This window comes from Netta rufina (genome assembly GCF_964035555.1).
Source record: "Netta rufina genome assembly, chromosome: 1".
Taxonomy (NCBI): Eukaryota; Metazoa; Chordata; class Aves; order Anseriformes; family Anatidae; genus Netta; species Netta rufina.
Genome location: NC_140123.1, coordinates 2,829,028 through 2,850,417, shown reverse-complemented (window position 1 = coordinate 2,850,417; position 21,390 = coordinate 2,829,028). Strand labels below are relative to the sequence as shown.

At 43.4% G+C, this 21,390-nt stretch overlaps 1 protein-coding gene across 1 annotated transcript; it reads left to right on the top strand.

Moving 5' to 3' along the window:
• Positions 1 to 2,139: 2,139 nt before the first annotated feature.
• Positions 2,140 to 14,170, top strand: THAP12 (THAP domain containing 12). Its single transcript, XM_084305831.1, has 5 exons — positions 2,140 to 2,316; positions 8,225 to 8,345; positions 9,949 to 10,056; positions 11,036 to 11,072; positions 11,350 to 14,170. The coding sequence occupies exons 1-5, from the start codon at positions 2,228 to 2,230 to the stop codon at positions 13,296 to 13,298; spliced, it is 2,304 nt and encodes a 767-aa protein (XP_084161957.1). The 5' UTR covers positions 2,140 to 2,227; the 3' UTR covers positions 13,299 to 14,170.
• Positions 14,171 to 21,390: the final 7,220 nt, after the last annotated feature.

Genomic DNA, 21,390 nt, shown 5'->3' with positions numbered 1-21,390 from the left:
AAATGTATCTTTAGCATCAGTTTAAATTGACTACTCAAAACTACTCAAAAGGAATGATCAGAGCGGAGCTAGAATTCTGGCAAAGAATTAACGTGCCAATAAATTCGTGCTACTGAAATGAGTCCAACGAGATATGTTTTTATATTCCTAGTCTGAAGGGCATTTTGAAGGTTTCCTTACCTAAAAGACAATTTTTCTCCTACTCACACTAACAAAATAAGCTGAAAAGTTTTGAGGCTGTCCAAAAGGAATCAAATTTTTTTCCACATTTTTTTTCTTTAAACAAACAAACAAACAACTTTATTCACTGTTTTCAAAGACACATTCTTTGCCTGTTTCATTTATATAGATTATGTTTCCATAATCCTGCTAAGTCTCCTTGTCAGGATTCTTCTCCCATGACTTTAAAGGTATGTAAGAGATGTCTACATCAAAGCTAAACTCTTGCACAACAGTGCTACTGTATCTGAAACGATTCTTGTTTGACATCACCATTTATACATTTCAGAGCTGCTGGGTCTAATTCCTCAAATTACCAGCAGGCCATTCTTGGTGAATGAGTCTCTTCTTCTAACTATCTACTTTTCTATTTCCTATTTTTTTTTTTAATTATTATTATTATTTTTTTTTCCCTCTAAGCTCTGTTTTATTTTTGCCTATGATAGAGCTGATGAAGTCTTCACAGTAGGTATACTCCCTGTTTCATTTACTTTATTACTTATAGTACTCTTTTTCAGCTCTTGGCTCGTCTCAATATCCGTCCAGGCTGTGGATTAACAATTCCCTAAAAGAGAAAACAGGATACACCAGATAAAAAGGTCATGACCTCCTTCTGCAACTGAAGTTCATTTTTTAGGGTAAACTTACTCAATATAGCACCAACTTGAACATTATTCATATTGTTTGAGTATTACTTATGTTGTCTGTACAGTTTGCGCTTGCAAACTATAAACTAGCTAAAACTATAATAAATCAGCTTGTTTATTTAGTATCAAGTGCAGATTTCTTGATTTTAAGCACTGTGATTCTTGAAGGCACCACAATTAAGTGAATAGAGGAATTAATTAATTAAATTGCCTCCCAGGGAAAGCAAGCTGTGCTAGCCAGTGGAAGGAGCTGGGAACCAAGAGTGACCAGGATTAGCTAACTGACCACCAGCAATACTTAATTTTTATTAAAAAAAGGTATTAAGAGTAATTTTTATGGCTTTAATGGATGAGTTTCATTAGTGATATAAACTTCAGGGCGTGATGAGCCTGGAGAAAAGGAGGCTCAGGGGCGACCTTATCGCTCTCTATAGGTACCTCAAAGGAGGCTGTAGCGAGGTGGGGGTTGGCCTGTTCTCCCATGTGCCTGGTGACAGGACGAGGGGGAATGGGCTAAAGTTGCGCCAGGGGAGTTTTAGGTTGGATGTTAGGAAGAACTTCTTCACTGAAAGGGTTGTGAGGCACTGGAACAGGCTGTCCAGGGAAGTGGTGGAGTCACCATCCCTGGAAGTCTTCAAAAGTCGTTTAGATGTAGAGCTTAGGGATATGGTTTAGTGGGGACTGCTAGCGTTAGGTCAGAGGTTGGACTCGATGATCTTGAGGTCTCTTCCAACCTAGAAATTCTGTGATTCGGTGATAAAACCTCAGGAGCCTGAATTTATTGGCCATGAGGAATTAACCCATTGGAGGGGGTTGCCACGTTAGTCTTCGCTCTTCCTCAGCCTACAGAGCGTCTACAAGCAGCCTAGAGCCTTAATTATTGATTAAGGAAGGATTAATTAGGGATTTAACCCCTTATTACCACCCCTAGGCCTTGCCCTCACCCCCCCACCCCCACTTTGCCTTCACCCTCCCTCTCCGCGCATGCGCCGCGCATCTTCCCGCGCAACACCCCCCCCCCCTTTTCCCATTACCGCGCAGGCGCGCGGCTCGGCGGGAAGCGCCCCCGCCGGCGCGCGGCGCCTTGTGGGAAGGAGGCGGCCCCGGCGCGCGCCCCGTCCCGGCGGTGAATCCTCCCGGCCGCTCACAGCACTGTGGAGCCGCTCCCCCCCCCCCCCCAACCGCCCCCCTCTTCATCTTCCTCCTCCTCCTCTTCCTCCTCCGCCCCCCCGTCCCCCCCCCCCTCTTTCGGATTTAAAGGGGCCGCTTCCCTCCTCCTCCTCCTCCTCTATCGGCGTGGGGGGAGGGGGAGGGCTTTATTTATTTTATTTTTTTAATTATTTTTTAATTTTTTTGTGGCCATGCCGAACTTCTGCGCGGCCCCCAACTGCACCCGCAAGAGCACGCAGTCCGACCTCGCCTTCTTCCGCTTCCCCCGCGACCCCGTCAGGTGAGGGGATGGGGATTTGAAGGGGGGGGGGGGGGGGGCGGCTTCACCTCCTTTATTTTCTTATTTTTTTTACCCCCACACCTCGCTAGCAGCTCGGCGTCATCCTAAAGGGGGGAAAAATGAGGAAGGAGGAGCGTTAAGGGAATAAATAAAAAAAATGGGTTGTGAGGAGCTGTGGGCTCCCGGTGGAGGCCGCCCGCCGTGTGGTGCCCGGGGCGGGGCGCTGCGGGACCCCCCGGCCTGAGGGGGGGAAGGGGGAGGGCGGCTGCGCATGCGCCGGGACGGCCGTTGGGTGCCCCCCCCCGCAGTGAGGGGATGAGGGGAGATAAAGGGGTGAGGGGGGAGATGGGGGAGAGGGGATTTGGGGGGGGGTGAGGGGGTGTGTGGGGGAGATGAGGGACTGGAGAGGGAGCTGAGGGTCTTTGGGGGGGTCTAGGGGGAGCTGAGGATGTGAGGGGGAGCCTGGGGGAGCTGAGGGTGTGTGTGGGGGTCTGGGGGGAGATGAGGTTGTTGGGTGGAGCTGAGAGTATGAGGAGGGGTTTTGGGGGGAGATGAGGGTGTGAAGGGGGGGTCTGGGGGAGAGTTGAGGCTCTGTGTGTGTGGGGCGAACTGAGGGTATGGGGGGGGGTTGGGGGGAGCTAAGGGTGTGAGGAGGGGGACGTGGAGGGAGCTGAGGCTGTGGGGGGAGGTCTGGGGGAGATGAGGGTGTTGGGGGGAGCTGAGAGTATGAGGTGGGGGCCTCAGGGGGGAGCTGAGGATGTGAGGGGGGTGTGGGGGACACTGAGGCAGGGGGAGGGAGCTGAGGGTTTGAGGAGGGGTCTGGGGGAAGCTGAGGGTGTCGGGGGGGAGCTGAGAGTATGAGGAGGGAGCCTGGGGGGGTGCTGAGGGTGTGTGTGGGGGGTCTGGGGGAGAGTTGAGGCTCTGTGTGTGTAGGGGGGCAGCTGAGGGTATGAGGAGGGGGTCTGGGGGAGCTGAGGGTGTGTGTGGGGGTCTGGGGGGAGATGAGGTTGTTGGGGGGAGCTGAGAGTATGAGGAGGGGTTTTGGGGGGAGCTGAGGGTGTAAGAGGGGGATCTGGGGGGGAGTTGAGCCTCTGTGAGGGGAGTGTAGGGGAGCTGGGATTTGGGGGAGGCTGATGGTGTTGAAGGGGGGGCCTGGGAGGAGTTGAGAGTGTGAGGGGGGAGCTGAGGGTGTGTGTGGGGGGTGTAGGGGGAGCTGAGATTTTTTTGGGGGGAGAGCTGAGGGTGTGTGTGTGGAGGTCTGGGGGGAGCTGAGGCTGGGGGGTGGGACCTGAGAGTGTGAGGGGGGTTGTCTGGGGGGAGCTGAGGCTCTGTGGGGAGGTGTAGGGGGAAGCTGGGATTTGGGGGGGCTGAGGGTGTCAGGGGGTGCCTGGACATGGGGTCTGGGGGGACGCACGTGTGTGGGGGGGTGCGAAGGGGTGCAGGAACAGGGCCAGCACTGCGTCAGGTGGTGGAAGCCCCTTGGACAGTCCACGTGAGGTGGGCTGGGACAGTGGGTGAGAGGAGTGGGACAGGTGCAAGAAATAAATCCTGCGTTTAGGTGTAGAAATTCCTATGTAGAAGCTCACCGTGTCTAGCTGCCACCTCTTGACTTCACTCGCTCCTCGCACTTTTCGAAGGTGTCATCCCTAGAGCAGTGGCAGTTCTAACAGCAGGCAGTTAAGGCTGAACTTCCAGCGATGGACACGTGACACCTGCTGGTTTCCTCCAGGTGCTTGACACATCTGAAAGAAATACACAGAAATATATGACAGAAATATATCCAAAAATGTGCATCATCTATGTTAAGTTAAACAACATAAATTACTGAAACATCCATAGAAGTAGATCAAGGATGTGGTTTTAGGCAGGGTGTACTGGCTTACGTGTCTACAAAGGCACTGGTAGGCGAGCTTTCTCTTTTCATGACTACTTCATAATCCCTGTGAAGTAGTTCAGGCTAAAATGATTAACATTCCTCTAAGGGAGTAGCAGAAAATAGGTAAAATCAACCCTGAAGGATGATCTAGACAGTTTCTTTCCAGAGGAAGGAGAGCCTATACCTGAGCTCTTTCTAACATTTTTTTGTCTGTTGTGCTCTTAAAAACATGCAGTTACAATGCTAGCTATGTTTTTTTCTCTAATACCTTCTACTTTTTATATCCAAACCTGTAGCAAAATGTCCAAAATGATTGTATATTCAATTTAATAAATATAACATGAACTGCAGCACTGCTCTGCAAGTAACTGTAGATGTCAGGCGATGTTACTGCTGCGGCCTTGCAGTGCTGCTTGCTGTCATAGAGACCTCTTACCCTCGTAGGTCAAATGGGAATGGGGAGCAAAGTTGTTCGTGCCAAAAATGTGGTTTGTTCTTGGCAGCTAACAGAATTAGAGTGAGTCTTGGAAACTTTTAATTAAAAAAAATCATTGAGAAATACATAATTCTAGGTGAATTGTCTGTACAACCTTACTGCTTTCAGGTTTTCTACAATAACTGAGTAATTGCCTTTACTTTTTTCCAATTCAGTGCTAAGAGCTCTAATCTTAGAGTCATTAAGGTTGGAAAAGCCCTCCAAGATCACCTGCTCCAACCACCCCCTACCACCAATGTCCCCACCAAGCCCTGTCCCCAAGCACCACGTCCAACCTCTCCTTGAACACCCCCAGGGACGGGGACTCCCCCACCTCCCTGGGCAACCCGTCTCAAGGCCTGACCGCTCTTGCTGAGCAGAAATGTCTCCTCATTGCCAACCTGAGCCTCCCCTGGCACAACTTTAAGACTGGCTTCACTGCTTGTTGCTATCTGAGAAAAGCAAGAGCAGGTGCACAGGTTAGGCTTTGGAAAAGAACCAATCGAATGTAATGGGTTGTGTCTAGCATTTTCACATCAAACATGAGTGTAAGTAAGTAGGCAGCCTCTGTTATGCCAGTAAGGAAGGGTATTTTATCATTTCATGCAGCCCAGGCAGACAGTAGGATCTGTGTTTGTCATCGAAGGAAACCTCCTTAAAACTTGATGAATGGCATCTAAGCATTAGTGCAAAATACTGCGTTGGACCGCATTTTAATTTTTGCCAAATACTTTGCAACTGAAGCACTCACACCACAGTGTACAGCGTGAGTTAGTTGAACGCTTAAACAGCAAAGAAAGTTTTGTACCTAATTTTATTCTAAAATCTTTCTAATTGCATGGTGTTATCCAAGCAGCACAGCTACGCTGTGTGTTTTCAGGCATCTGACCTCTTTTTTTGTTGTTCTTCTGCTCATTCTTTGGAGAGAACTTGTTGAGGAGCCAAACTCGTAGATGGACTGAGGTGCCAATTGCAGTCTCAGATGGAGTTTGTATCCAAGAGCTTGGGTCCAGTCATTTAACCTCCACCATCTCCCTTTTATCCTGTGGCTACCTGAGAAAACATCAGCACTCCAGCTGTTGCCAGTAAAGTTTCCTAGACATCTGGAGCTCCATTTACTGATCTTTTGCTCCAGCAGGGTGAGGAGCCTGGTGCCTGTGCCTGATCAGGATCCACAAACTCAGGCTGTCCGTGCCAAAGCTTCTTTGGGACTCTGTGCTCAGAGTTGACCAGCCCAGAAGGCAGCAGCTGCTCTAATATAACTGGGAGAGAAGTCAGGAAGGGAGAGGTGTATTTGGAGGTTGATTTTATCTTTGTAAAACTCATTTCGTGAGACCATTCTGAGGAGCTCTTGGTATCTTTCTTGATCTGGTGCCTAGCTGCTGCTACCATCTTCTTAACTTGTTTTCTGGATGGCAACATCAGAGGTAAAGGGATTCAGGCTGACTTTGTCCACAACAACTATGGGGCAGTTCTGGGACGTGTGCTGCAGACACATTATTGCTGCCACCAGTTTGTTGCCGTGGGTTTGCCAGGAGGTGATTCAGAGGAGTAGTAACATGAGGAGCTTTGACTTTGCTCTATGGTGGTCTTCCACAGCTTCCTTGAGTCCTTGGAGAGAGGCAGGTAAAAAATCTGCCAAGGTCAAGCTCTTGCTCTGGACTGAAGCCCTCACCGCAATAGGAAGGTTCATCAGCCTGTGTGGCAGCCTGATGTGATTACTTTTAATTAACTGGCTCGTAACTGGAGCAACTGCTCAAAGTACTAAAGCCAGATTCAGTATAATCTGCACATTAAAGGTGTCCCATGTGAGAGGTCTGTGTTTATGCTGCTTGGTGAAACGAAGAATGCAAGAGTGCAAGGTCCGTGCTGCCAAAAGGCTGAGCAAGAGAAGATATTTTTCTTTTAAGCCATAATTCAGGATATTATGTGTAGATCTACAATAACAATCGGGTAGAAGTTATCCCTGTTTTATGGAACTTGTTGCCAGTGTTATTTTTACGTTTTGCATGAGCTAAAGTTACAATGCACAGACAGTGCAGGGAGCGGGATCCAAGACTCCTTTTTTATTTGCACAGTTGTCCTTTAGGTACTCAGTTAAAGTAGATGTGGTGGGGAATCCACGCAGAGCTATGGGTTTCTTCATTTAGGTCGCCCACCAAAACACCTGGAGAAACGACTGTCATCCCTAAATTACTGAAAAACCACTCATTATTGTTCTCCTTCCTTGCTCCTGTGAGCAACAACTTCATGTTTGTAGTGAAAAAGAATACTAGATTTACTTTCTCATAGCTTTTAGCAATTTCTTAGCTAAGAAATCTGAGTTGAAAAGCTGAAAAGTATTTAGCTGAGAGATGTGTAGTGAAGTACAGTAAGAATATAATGAAAATTCCTTGCTTCTACTGTAGTGTTATAGTGATAGCATCATGATTCTTTACCATGTAGCTGTCCCTGGCCTTCTTGTGTTTGACTGGGGGGAGATTTAGCCTAGAAGGACCGGGAGCTTCTGCAACCTCATTACGTAGTTAGAACAATGATCAAATCATCAGCTACATTCATGTGAAGGTTTTAATCATCTGTGTTTTCAGCTGTATTTCCTCATGTGCTGTTGTGGTCGATCTGTGATGCCACAAGGTGCATGTACATGACAATAATGCTTCAGGGAATGATTTTTGCAGGACGGAAGTGATTGGGTTTATCTTTTAAATACTGAGATATTAATGGCTGCTGGAATCTCGTTAATTTATATGTGTATATTTACTGCACAGATAAAATAGATGAGTTGTACTGGAGTAGCTGTACAGAATCAGTCTGTGCGTGGTGTTGCTCAGAGGTAACTGTGCAGACCCCCTTGGGGGCAATACAAGCTGGCTAATACACTTGCATCAATTACTGAAAGTCGTTTACTCACCAGAGGAAAAATTATCTTGCATACCTAAAAGGAGCGCTATTACTTGGTAAAATGTTTCTTTAGCTTTGTGTTGTTATCTCGGAGAACTAATCTAAAGCAGAAATAAATGTCATAAAAATCTAATGAAAACTTACTTCAGGCTTCGCTGTCTGTGGAATGGTTGCTTTTGAATTTTTATTATTTCACCTTCTGAAATTCAACTCTAAATTCCCAGGTGATCAGAATAGATAAGGAAAAAAATCATTTTTTTTAAAGGTAGGCAGATAATATAACTATTTTCATAGTGGTTTGAAAAGCCATGGCTGTATCCATGGCTGTTTCTAGTCTACAAGCTTTTTTTTTTGAATATAATTCTTGTTCAGAATTAGATGGTTGGGCTTCGTGAGCAATTGCATTGCCATGTTGTATGTATGAGACAAAGGCAAGAGGGAGAAGATTCATGACTTTGCTGTTAAATGGTGAACAAAAGGAGAAAAGCAGATTTTAAAAAAGATGTCATGGTACTTTCCAGGAGAAGGTGCACAGAGCTTTCCTCAGCCCTGCGTGGAGGGCAGGGATTGCTGCACTCCAGTTGTGAGTAAGTTTTGAAATTGAAAGGGATTTTATTTAAACTGAAAACTAATTTTTTCTTTTTGCTTACTTGCAGATGTCAAAGATGGGTGGAGAACTGTCGAAGGGCAGATTTGGAAGATAAAACTCCAGATCAACTCAACAAGCACTACAGACTGTGCGCTAAACATTTTGAGACTTCTATGATATGCAGAAGTGTGAGTAAAACCAAGCATTTGTTTATTGCACCTTGCAAAATGTAATTAAGGTTTTTAATCAGTATGCTGCATTTTAATCTTTGGTCCCTTGGGTACGTGGTCCCTGGGAAAATGAATCTCCTTGTCTTAATTGACATCCTTGTCATGGTCCAGGGCACCGCGCAGGCTCACAGATGTTTGTACTGACACAAAGGATGAGGTGGAAATGAGCAGTTTGGGAAGAGAAACTGCTTCAGCTGATTTAATCTGTTTGTGGCCTTCATTGCAGTTCTTTCCTCTTGCAAAACCATGCTTATTTTGTTTACTGTCACTAGACGTTACAACATTATATAATGTATTCCGTGTAAGAATGTAAGCTTGCATACCCCTAATTAATTAAAATCACTAATGTGCTGTTACTGAAGTGAGTATGTGGTGTAATTCAGTTAAATTGCACTCGGCTGTGACCATGAGGTTTACACACATCGTATGTTTGTCAGGCTTCTGGTTCCTGCTGTATTCTATCCAGTTAAATCATGTTACTGTTTCCTGTTAATGAAATAATAGCTTTCAATTCTTCTTGTTAAACTGATGCTGATTTTAATAACTTGCTTAGCAGTAGGAACCGATGGATTTGTGGCTTTGTACCAAGTCTTGATTTCTAGGCTGAAAGACATAAAGTCGGTTCTGTGGGGTAATTAAAATACGTAGGTCAAACTTGGAGCCCCTGTTGGTATTACACGTGACAGGGTCTCTGATTAGGCAGCTTCCCAGAAACATACCAACAGATGAATATTGGAAGAAATTCTGAATGTGAAATGAAGCTTTGTGAAACTCTGTTTGAAATCCACTTCAGTCTAATGACATGTAGAAACACGATCAGTCAAAGGTCTGTGCTTGATGGAAATGGTCCAGTTTAGATGACACAAGTTCACAGCATATTCAAATACATGTTATTTAAAACACTTCTGACTGCTAGAAACATTTACATGACCACATGGAAGCCTTCCTCCTACTCATTTGACAGATGTGTTTTCCTTCAGTATGGTCATTCACTGGAGTTTTTTGTGGATATGCATAATTTGATGTAAAGAAGCAGATGAACGTTTTCATTGCAAAAATGTTTGTGTGATTGTTTCTAGAACTGTGAAACAAGTGATGATAAACAAAGCACTAGTAATAAACAGTTTGCTTTCTGAGGCATAGGTGTCTGTATGTCCAGAATATTTATTTTTTAGAAAATCTTAATATTCAAGTAAAGTGGAATTATGGTACTGGGAATCTGTGATGTGAATATAAAGGGGAAGAAAAAGTAGTAGTGCTTTGTCTTAATTTTTTTTTTTAAATCTCTTCTAATTTTCAGTGTTCCCATGAAATCCCTGAAATGCGAATTGCATAGCACAGCTTCCTATTTGTTCTGATGCATCAGAAAGTGAAAATAATAAACCGGAAAAAAATTCTGTGTACCCACCAAATTTTATAGGCTCTTTGTACGCACATCACAAAAAACATGAAATTACACAGAGGCCATGGATTTTTTTGTCCATGCTGCCTGAAAAACACAGAATTTCAGAGGCCATGCTCATTTCCTAAAGGCATTGCTAATCTAGATGTCTCTTCACAGAGTCCGTACAGAACAGTTTTACGGGATAATGCCGTGCCAACTATATTTGATCTTACAAGTCACCTGAACAATCCCCACAGCAGACACAGAAAAAGGATAAAAGAGCTGGTAAGTTTTTTTATGTAAGGTTTTTTGTTTTATGTTATAAAAGTGAAGGCAAGGAAGCTTATATGAAACTATATAATGTCTAATAATACGTAGCACTTGGGTGTTTGCAGTTTCTGTGCTGCTATTCTGGTGTAATTTTGCTGGTAGTAAGTTAAATACCCAAGTATTGCGCTGGTAGAACTCTTACCTACTCAGAAAAAATTAATAAAATAATTTGGAAGATGAGAACTGATCCTGTCTTCGAAAGCAAGCGTGTAACTTCCTTTTACTTGTTAATGCAGCGCTAACTGAATACAACTTAGGCATGCTACCCTGAAATTCTTGCTATATGATGACTCTGATCTTCAGTTTGCCTGATACTCCTCTGAAGTCTGCAGTAATTCAGACGTGCATGTTTTAGCTTACTGTTTTCAAAAGATGATCATGTGTAAAACCAAGATCAAGCAGTTTCTCGTGTAATTGTGACTTGTCAATGGCTCTTTTGTGTCATTTACACAAAATGTCTATGGATCTCTGGATTTAAGTATATTGAAAATTATGAGGAATTCAACTCCTAAACTCAGCTTGTATGTCAGAGAAATATGATTTTTAAATATTTCTTCATGAGTTTAATAAGTCTGTTGTTTAACTGAATCTTAGGAAAAGATTAAGACAGTTCTTTCTGTTGGCATAGTGCGTGTTCCTACTGAAACAGAATTCCTTAATGAAATGAATTTGCTCATAATTCAGATTCAACAAACTCCTAATACAAGTATGGGAACCTTAGTAGTAGCAAGAAAGTATTCCTTTGTTGTTAGTAGTTATGTTGTGACAGCAATAAACTACCTAAAGAACCTCCTTCTCTTAGACCTTCTAGCACTTTTTAACTATTAAAAATCTCAATATGGTTTCATCCACAATATTCGTATCTTTGATGTGTTTTAGTATCTTAAGGTCATGTGGTAGACATTGACATCAATTTTATTTTATTTTTTTTAAGAGTGAAGATGAAATAAGAACACTGAAGCAGCAAAAGAGTAAGTGGGCAAAATAATTGTTTGAAAAACTTTATGTTGAAAAATTTAAGGCTAATAAGGTAACGTAAAAAATGTAACTTTAAGTTTATGTATAGCAGGAGGATAATTGAGTTGCTGCTTGATTCAAGTAGCCAGTCTAAACTCATTCCAACTCATTCACTTTTCAAGTGGAAACATTGTCTCAACTCCAGTAACTTAATGGTAATGGGGATAGTAGGGAAAAGCAAATATTATGTTTTAGTCATGTTATCTTAACACGGTATTTTACGTTTTGTAGTTGATGAAGCTTTTGAACGGGAACAGGCAACCCAAGAACTGAATGAAAGCAATGCACAGAACACTGTCTCAGAGGAAGGCGGGGAAGAGCAAGAAGAAGAAGCCACTCCTTTAACACTGGAAGAAAGAGAAAACAAAGACTACCTTAAATCTTTGTTTGAAATTTTGATCCTAATGGGGAAACAAAATATTCCCCTGGATGGCCATAATGCTGATGAGCTTCCAGAAGGTATTTTTGCCTCAGATAACTTTCAGGCTCTGCTGGAATGCAGAATAAATTCTGGAGATGAAGTTCTGAGGAAACGGTTTGAGATGACTGCGGTCAATCTGGAGTATTGTTCAAAAACTCAGCAGAAACAAATGCTTGAGATCTGTGAGAGCTGTATCAGAGAAGAGACACTGAGGGAAGTAAGAGACTCGCACTTCTTTTCTATTGTTACTGATGAAGTGGTAGACATAGCAGGAGAGGAACACTTGCCAGTCTTGGTGAGATTTGTTGATGATTCTCACAATCTACGAGAAGAATTCATTGGGTTTTTACCTTATGAGGCTGATCCTGACATTTTAGCTGTTAAGTTCCATACAACTATTACTGAAAAGTGGGGACTAAACATGGAGTACTGTCGAGGTCAAGCCTACATTGTCTCCAGCGGGTTTGCTTCTAAAATGAAAGTTGTGGCTACAAGACTCTTGGAGAAGTATCCGCAAGCCGTTTATACGCTGTGTTCCTCTTGTGCCTTAAACGTCTGGTTGGCAAAATCCGTTCCTGTTGTTGGAGTTTCCACGGCACTGGGAACAATCGAGGAAGTTTGCTGTCTTTTTCGGCAGTCCCCGCAGTTGTTGGAAGAACTGGACAATACAATTTCTGTTCTTTTTCAGAACAATAAGGAGAAGAGCAATGAGCTGAAGGAGATCTGCCGTTCTCACTGGACAGGCAGGCACGATACTTTTGAGGTGTTAGTGGACCTCATACAAGCCTTGGTGCTGTGTTTGGATGCGGTAAACAGTGACACATCTGTCAGGTGGAACAACTTCATTGCCGGTCGAGCATTTGTACTTTCAAGCGCAATAACGGATTTTGACTTCATTGTGACTATTGTAATTCTGAAACATGCTCTGTCTTTTACGAGAGCATTTGGAAGAAATCTCCAGGGGCAAACGTCAGATGTGTTCTTTGCAGCTAGCAGCCTAACGGCGGTGTTGCATTCTCTGAACGAAGTGGTGGAGAATGTCGACGTTTACCATGAGTTTTGGTTTGAGGAAGCAACAAATTTGGCTACAAAACTGGATGTACAAATTAAACTCCCTGGAAAATTTCGCAGAGCACAACAGGGTAACTTGGACTCTGAGATAACATCAGAGAATTACTACAAGGAGGTCCTTAGTATCCCCACGTTGGAACATATAATTCAAGAATTAAAAGATATATTCTCAGAACAACATTTAAAAGCTCTTAAATGTTTATCATTAGTGCCCTCAGTCATGGGTCAGCTCAAATTCAATACGTCTGAGGAGCATCACGCTGACATGTACAAAAATGACTTGCCTAATCCGGACACTCTCTCTGCTGAGCTTCATTGTTGGAGAATCAAGTGGAAGCACCGAGGGAAAGATATTGAACTTCCATCTACTATTTATGAAGCACTTCACCTGCCTGACATAAAGTTTTTCCCTAACGTTTACGCGTTGCTTAAAGTCTTGTCCATACTTCCAGTGATGAAGGTGGAAAACGAGAAATACGAAGTAGGACGGAAGCGCTTAAAGGCGTACCTGAAAAACACCTTGACAGAGCAAAGGTCCAGCAACCTAGCTTTGTTAAACATAAACTTTGATATAAAACACGACCTAGATTTAATGGTGGACACCTACATTAAACTCTATCCAGATAAAGTTGAATTTCAAGAAGACTTTATTCCCTCAAACAACTCCGAAGTAACAAAAGATGCTTAATTTTTTAAGCTCTAGCCAGCCTGGTGAAACAGCTTTTTGCTCGCTGGGTTTCAAGGCTGAAGGAAAAAATGACTTTGAAATCCCAATAAATAAACACACAAATAAATAAATTACTGCAAATGTATTTCCATTTTAGGTCTCAGATTTAAGAAGGTGTGGTCCATGACCCAAATCACGTTTTGTTAGTCTGCATTAAATATGTGATGTGAACAAACAAGCCTGAAAATAAGCCCATGCTCTTAGCAGAAGTGCTTTCTGCATCTGATCGACTTAACTAGGTACTTACTTTGTTGCATCTTGGCAAAAGAACGTTGTGGTGATGTAGATCTGATGGGGCTGTTACATATTTGCTCATGAATTAGGGTAAGAAAAAAAAATGAAAATGTTAAGGGTATAATCCATTTCACTTCTGTTACTTAGAGATTTTTTTTCGTAAACTTGTCTTTAACTGATGTGCATTCAATTGGCATTTTGGAGAGTGAATCCAGCAACCGCACAAGCCTCGTGCTGTGGACTGGTCTTTGCGTAAAGCGAATGTTGGTGGTACAGAGGTACGTTTAAGGTTTCACTGGAAGAGTCAACCTCTTTAATCTCTTGACTGTTTACATTCCTTTGTGTGAGACACACAACCTTTTTCTTTAGGCTTTTAACAGGCATGGCAGGAGTAATGAAATTCCTTAAAGACACTAAAAATCAAGATTATTCCAAAAAAAAACACATTGAAGTCTGTTTGTTCAACGCAAAAAAATGTGCATCTTATTATTTGTTTACTTGTAAACTCACCCTGGAAAGAATAAAATAAAAGTTTGCTGTTTGTCTAGAAGTAAGATTGAAAATACTGCTGATATTTTTGGCAAGAATAAAACATTTTTGTACAGTTTAATGCAATTTAAATAAAATGTGAATTGCTTTTTATGTAGTATTGAATTTATTAGTAAAGTAGTGCCTCTTTAAGAATGCCTACGCTTTTGTAAGGTACCTTTTAGTTTTTATTGTTGTTTTCACAATCCTAGTGAGTGGCATTGTCTTAAGACACGAGAAAAAAATGTGTAATAGTGCTTATAGTCTGTTGGTTCTGCTGAAGGTTTTTTTTTAAACTATTTTGAGATGGTTCTAAATACAGAGCTTTTAATTGTGGAAACTGTCCAGCTGAAACACTGACAGGTGGAAATGGCTTACGTTTCAAATGGCTGAGAAGTTAGCAGTTTTGCAGCTATCCTGATGCATGCCAATTTTATCACTTAGTTGTCCTTTTATGTACTTGCTTTCCTGTTACAGTGGAGAAAAACTCCAGCAACAGAAAACTGCTTGTAGAGACTTGGATAAAATACAACTCTCAGGGTATTAGCACAGTCAAACAATAAGAATAAATTTGAAGAAAAGAAAACAAAACACTTGAGTTACAACAAACTTAGATATTAAAGTGGCTGTGTGCGTCTTAATGCTTTCAGGAGCTTTTATTTACATGGGAGTAGTTAAAAATTACTCTTTTAAAGCGTTTATCTTTTCTTCCCCTGCTATTTGTGTTTGCTTTCTAACTACCATGCTTTCCTGCTAATGCAATTGTTGCCTCAACCAGTAAATAGTGTCCTAACTAATAGCTTGTTCTTTTCCTTTGGCTATATGAAAATAGACAAAATCTTTGACTTCTATTAAAAAGAAAATTTAATATTAGAATTCAGACAAATTTGTGTTTTTTTTTTTAATTTTATTTTAAAAAACATCTCAATTGCAATTTTAATTAAAATAATGGAAAAAAAAAAAAAAAAAAACAAACAAACCTTTTCCACCCTGGGAGTGTTTGAGTTCCTCTGCTGAATGAACACAGCAATGTGAGATGGTGGTGGCCTCTGAGATACGAGATGTGAGCCTCATCAGCCCTCTCTAAGGGTGCTCTCTGGTTTGTTCTGATCGTGTTTGTTCCAGTTTGTCTACTTTTCATCGCTGATGATGCAGAGAGAACGAATACTGCAGTGCAGCTGGCACGGTTAGGTTGTATGAGTCCAGATTTAGGTGTAGTCAGAGAAGGAAAATTGATACCCAGTGCCATCTACTCGGCCAAAGGAGCTGAAGACTCTATGTAAATGGGATCTTTTGACTGATGCACTGAGACAAATTGAAGAGAAATGCTGTAAAATGCCCCTTTAGCTACCAGAATCTTCAGGAACCGAATTGTGGCTAGCTTTGCTAATTAGCTGGCTCCGAGCGCCTCGATTGCTTGCTGTGCTTGATCATTGCACTGCCTTTCACAGAGATCCTTAGGCTGCTATAATCAATCAAAAGCTCCTTACTTAGGCTGTTTGAATTGTCCCTTTGCTGTAGAATGCCTCTTTTTTTTTTCTCTTTTTCCTTTTTTTTTTTAGGCATTTCAGTGCATCAGTTAACCTGTAGCAGGAAGTCTGAATAGTGATGGCTTTGCATGATGCACAGGACTAGCGGATTGCAGTGGTAGGTACCCCCCTAATTTAGGAGACTTGCATGGAAGAAAACCGTTTACCAAAAAATGCAGTGGCTCCCACCTTATTGCTGAGGGTGCAAATAAAGGTTATGACCCAAGGAGAATCCAGTAATGATTTGAAAGACAACATTGATGCTAGAAGAGGCCAGAGATTGATAGAAAAGTATCTGCAAATGGGACAAATAATCACTGAAAGTAATTTTTGGTTCCATTTTGTAACAGATTCTTGAGACAGATGGAATTGTCCTCTTAATATCCTACCAATACAGGGCAGTGTGTATTTCCAAGATGCACCCGAGGTACTTACTTTGCTTTGACCTTGCTTTTTGGAATATTCCATGTGATGAGGCAGTGTGTCTGCTTTAAATTATTTTAAGTATCCTTCCTCAGAGACTGGTAGGTTTTAGTGAAAGTGGATTTTCCTCAGCTGATGGTGTTTTGTGAAAGCAACGCTTGTCTTAAGACTATACATTCTTTCCTTTTCCCATGCACAAAATTCCTGTACTATGGCTTTGAAAAGTCGCATGTAGCTTTGTCTCCTGCGGTGCTTTTTCTATCGCTGGCTGTAGAAACCCTGTAACTTCTTGTCTGGCTGCCAAGGTTTTGCTGGGAGGAAGCAGAGGACCAGAACCGCTTAATGATTCTGGATGCAGCTATCCTGTTCCCCCTGCACCCTGTTTCTGTGAAACCCTGCAAATCTCAGCGTTGCCAGAAACATCCAAATTACCCTGAAAAGATGAAAATAAATCTCCTTGCTGGATCGCTTTCAGGAAACGGTTCCTAACCTAGCATAACAATAGGTGTTATCCCAAAGTAGGCTTAGCATTCAATAATAGCCAGACCTCTAATGCTCCCTAGCTTCCCTAAGAAAAAAAAAACCTTACAGAATAGCATTCTCCCCGCTGTTGTGCATGTACATATGCAGTGAGGCATCAGCACAAATAATAGAGCTGGAAATTACTGGAGACACCTACAGCAGTTATAAAATACGTGTGTGTTCATTGTAAGCTGCCCTTGTTGTGCACAATAAGGTTGTGTTAATCAAAGGGAAGTCTATGGGCTTGTTCCACAGCACAGTAATTGTTTGCTGCTTTATTGCCCTAGTTGTCCGTTTCTTCTATTATTTATTTTCATGTAGCAAGCTTGTGCGTCTTCTGTTTTAGCTGATAACATGGTGACCTCTGGAAGTGCCCTTGTAGGAAGGTGCTAGTAGGATTTATTGGGTGATAGCACCCTATTCCTCTCTTTTTGTAGTGTCCCAAAGTTAAACGAGTCATTGAGTAAGCTGGCAGTGTGAATGCCCAAATGATCTGACAGTAAATGTCGATGCTCTTGTGTTGTGGAGGCAACTGTTCTGCAAAAGGTTCCCATCCAATTCGTGGTGTTTGGGATACGGACTGCGGGATGGTCTCAGAGCTGCCTTCACGGCCATGTGCTCCCTGAGCCACACAAAAATTTGCAGGGATGGCAAAGGTTGTTTTTTACTAAAAACCCAGCTTCTATCACTGCTGCTTCAGCCAGCAAATATCTCCGGATCTGGGAAAGGACTTAACTGAAAGGACTTAAATTCTCCTGGCAGAACACCCAGAAGGGCAGCTCGGTGAGATGAGACCCCTGCCACGGCCCCAGAACCGCAGTGTGATTCTCTGGCAGGTAGATTCTGGCTGCTAGGAGACCTCAGCATCTGCCATCGATGGGATGTGGCATTTGAGGGTGAAGAATGTAACACCAGCAGCTTGTTTTTTTTGTCCCCTCTGATTTCCAGCACCGAGGAATTTCAAGCTTCATGGCTGGATCCTGGTGGAGCAACAGGATTCTTCTATCCAGTGAGAATTTATATCATTGTCTTTCTCCCTAACAGCTACTTTGGGTGCTTTCTGTCATGACTGTGGATTGCACTTTGCCTTCAGATGAATTTCATCCTTGTCAGGCACATGTTGCCCTTTAAGGACATGTCTCAGAGTCCTACTTACTCTTATCTTTTCCTGATTTTTTTCCCAAAATCTGTGAGATGGAGACTGCCTACTTCTTGGCATACAACTGGCTGCACTGACACATCTCCCTTAGTACCGTGCTCAGACTGATAAGGATGTTGGAAGGAGGCTGGAGGAACAAGGAAACATTTTTATTTGTGTGTAAAGATTTCCCAGATGATCATTATCACAGAATGGTTGGGATGGGAAGGCACCTCTGGGTCCATCTGATCCATCCTGCCTACAGCAGGTTGTCCAGGATTGTCTGGGTGGCTTTCCAACATCTCCAAGGAGGCATTTATTTCTGAGAAATAAAGATGGGAGGCACCAATACAAGGTCACCCCCCCAGTGGTCTCTTCCCCTCATCACCTGGTGGAGGCACACCTGATAGAAAATGCTCCTTGTGTAATTGACTCACCTCAATTTTTATTCTGTATCCCTCAAATCCAGCGTCAGATGCTTGCAGGATGCATCCAGGAGCTGGTTCCTATCAAAAACCTCTTCAGGTCAGTGGTCTGAAGGTTCGTTTCTTCTGTCTCTCTTTGGGAAGGGCTGGTTTGGGGAACAGGACAGAGTGTGTCTCGAGGCTCCAGGCAGAACCGACCCCTGTCTTTTCTCCCACAGTTAAAACCTGGTGGAAAAAGCCCAGCTCTGGCTGCTCGGAGGCTGACGGCAGCGCTCACCAGACCCCGAAGCAGCAGGCTGCCTGCCTAAGGTCTGTAACAACACCCAAGGGGGATTAAGGAAGAGCTCTTGGCCAAAGTGGGTGGGCCTGAGAGACGTCCTTAGGGACATCCAGGGGTAGGAGGGATCAGGGATGAGTTGGCTCAAGCCCTCATTTGGTGGTTATTTGGTCAAATTCCCAGTCTGGAGCCTCTCAGACAGCAGCCGAGGCTGTGATTAACGTAACGATGGGTGGGAGCACGTAATGAGGAGGGAAATGGGGAAAACGCGTCTGCAGGATCCTCTTTCTTGCATCCCATCGGGCAAATGTTCTTGCAGGCATCCTTGTTACTTTCTTTTTATAGCATCTTTACCAAGGTTTGGAGATGGGGTTGGCAAAACTACCTGCAACGTTGATGTTGGAAGCTTTAATCTGTGTCTTCAAGGTTCTTGGTGGCTTTTTCTGCTTTCTTTCCCCTAAGCAAGAGCCATATACCAGGAACAACAACAGGCGTGGGCAAAATTCAGCCTGATCCAGGATGCCCAGTGTGCATGGGCATGTCTAGAGGGGAAAGGGCAGGAGGAAGGGACCACAGCTAAACAGGCAGTGCCTTCAGGAAAGAGAAGCTGCTTGGGAAACTGGCTTTGCCGTCCCTTACCTTCTAGTGTGAAGGGAGGTGGACTGCTGGTGATGAGGAAAGATGTTTATGAGCTATTGGGGAGGAGGGAGAATTGGTTTTGGGTTGTGGAGAAAGCAGGAGAGGGGTTGGTATGTGGGAGAGCTGATCAAGGGTATGGGTTAGGGGGTATATGCCACGCAGGCTTGGAGCACTACACAAGGCCAGATGAGGTCCTGGCCTTCTCCATCCCCATCCACCAGCCCACAGTGGCATCAGGCAGCCCAGAACTGGGCTGGAGAGCTTTGGAAAGCTCCCTCACACAAAGCACATTGAAGGCAAGCGGCCATGAGGAGGCTGACGGTGCTGGAGCAGTTAAACCTGGAGAACTTAAACCCTTACTCCATCCCCGTGGATCCACCATCGTGCAGGCAGCCAGCCGAAGGCACACTTGACCTAAGCTGGGGGACTTAACAAGTTGAAGGTGAATCATCTGTTTTATTAACTTGGAGGCCACTTCAAGGACCGCAGCCCAATTATGCCACATGTTGTACATATCCTGAAAGGAATATTCACGGAGAAATGGGATCCATATGGGCTGATCCTTACTGGTAAGCACGTCCCGCTGAAGAACAGCCTTGGGTATCTGCCCGCACAGATCAGCTTAACAGGATTCAGGCCTTAGCTCTTAATTTATAGCGTTGAACAGCTCTCCAGAAGAGGGAGGGATCTCTAGGAGGCACGGTATTAAGCGGACGGTGCTGTGACATGCATTTCCCCTCCAAGGATTGAGGCTTGCTGCCTTCGCTTCGGTGTAAGGCTCTGTGCTCCAGAAATAAGCAGGAATATCACGGTCTGGCCTGAATTCCTCTCCTGAGGAAAGAGACAGATGATATCATTGTTGGAGTTGCCTGGACATCATAAAGGTACTTATTGAAATGAGCAAAATATGGTTTTAATTCCTTTTTTTTTTTTTTAATAATAAAAAAGTAACAGAAAGCCACGAGTGCCAGGAACCTCACTGAGAAAAGAGTCTTTGCACCCTGGAGAACTTTGCCTAATGAATAAGCACTTCTAAGTCATTTTTGGGTTCATTTTTGTCTCTCTCTATATATATGTATCTAAAATATACAAAGCCAGATGTAAAGAAGTTACTCATTTGTCTTGCAGATGTCAACGTTGTTGAGCAGCTATGATTAAGAAGAAGCAAGCCCACATTGAAGTGCTCACACCTCATTCCTGCAAGGCTTTGTCCACACTGCACAGCTCCTCCTGAACCCTGTACCCTAAGAGCCGAGCAGACAACAATTAGCAAAACACATGAGCCTAAACGTTAATTATCACATAGTTTCTGCTCTGCTGGAAGAGATGAAGTGAGCAATGACTACGTTTTCAGGTACGCCATGCAGAGCTACACCTTCCAAATGTCATGCCTAAGGCAGGGTGCTCTGTTCAATGTCAGCAGAGACGGCAATAAGCTTGAAGGAATTGCTCCTTGGCAGGTGAGCAGAGCTCTCCCCATTTAGCTGTTGGTATAAACTTTAATCCCACAAGTGTATCATCGCTGTAGATGTGTTTATTGAGAAACCCGTGGTTTCAGTGTGGTTTTTAGTGTACGTAAAAGTGCCCTTCTACAGTACTATAAAAGTTGGATTTGGAAAGTACTTGTAACATGTATAATTTAACTTCAGGTATTCCTGCACTTTCCAGAGTATTTCACATTCTCCTTGTAACAAAGGGAATAATGGAGCAGATTCGCAGCTCTGATCCTGAGTCTTTGCACCTTTCAGGCAGGACAGACAAAAAAGAACCTGGATGTAACGGCCCAGCTGGGAGCACATCATTGCTCCTGCGAAGCTCTTCAAGGGCAAGACGAATGCTGACACAGCCATTTCCTGCACTATTTGCTTCTGCAAGGAATGCTTAAGGTACCACGCTTCTTTCCTCCCAACACTGATATGCAAAGAGCTGCAAGGAGGACAGGTCTCTCCAGAGTCAGCTGCAATTTTTCTGCCCATGTGGCCCATGATTTTAGGCCTCCACTGCTATCCTTTAAAGTCATGCTTTTCAAAAGTGAGTTCTTGCATGCCTGTGCTTTAGATTTCTCAACTCGAGGCTGTGATTTTTAGAATGTGGTTAGCATTACCCTGCTCTGTGAAAAGAAGCTTTAAAGCTTCAAGCTGGCCAGACGCAGTTCAAGGCACCGAAATGCACAGATTTTGAGAATCTTGGTATAGGTAGAAAATTCAACAGCTGAGGAGAGTGCTGGGTCTGTATTTGTTTTGCTATCTTGGTATTATGTTTTATTCCCCAGGTGGTTTTCAGTAGATAATAAATTTGATTTTTTTTTTTTTAATACATCTTCCCATTTTAATTATGG

Excerpts from the sequence above, each read along its gene's own strand:
- THAP12 (XM_084305831.1), top strand. The coding sequence starts at position 2,228 with ATGCCGAACTTCTGCGCGGCCCCCAACTGCACCCGCAAGAGCACGCAG. Across the intron at positions 10,057-11,035 it reads GAAAAAGGATAAAAGAGCTG|AGTGAAGATGAAATAAGAAC; the intron begins GTAAGTTTTTTT and ends ATTTTTTTTAAG. Across the intron at positions 11,073-11,349 it reads AACACTGAAGCAGCAAAAGA|TTGATGAAGCTTTTGAACGG; the intron begins GTAAGTGGGCAA and ends TACGTTTTGTAG.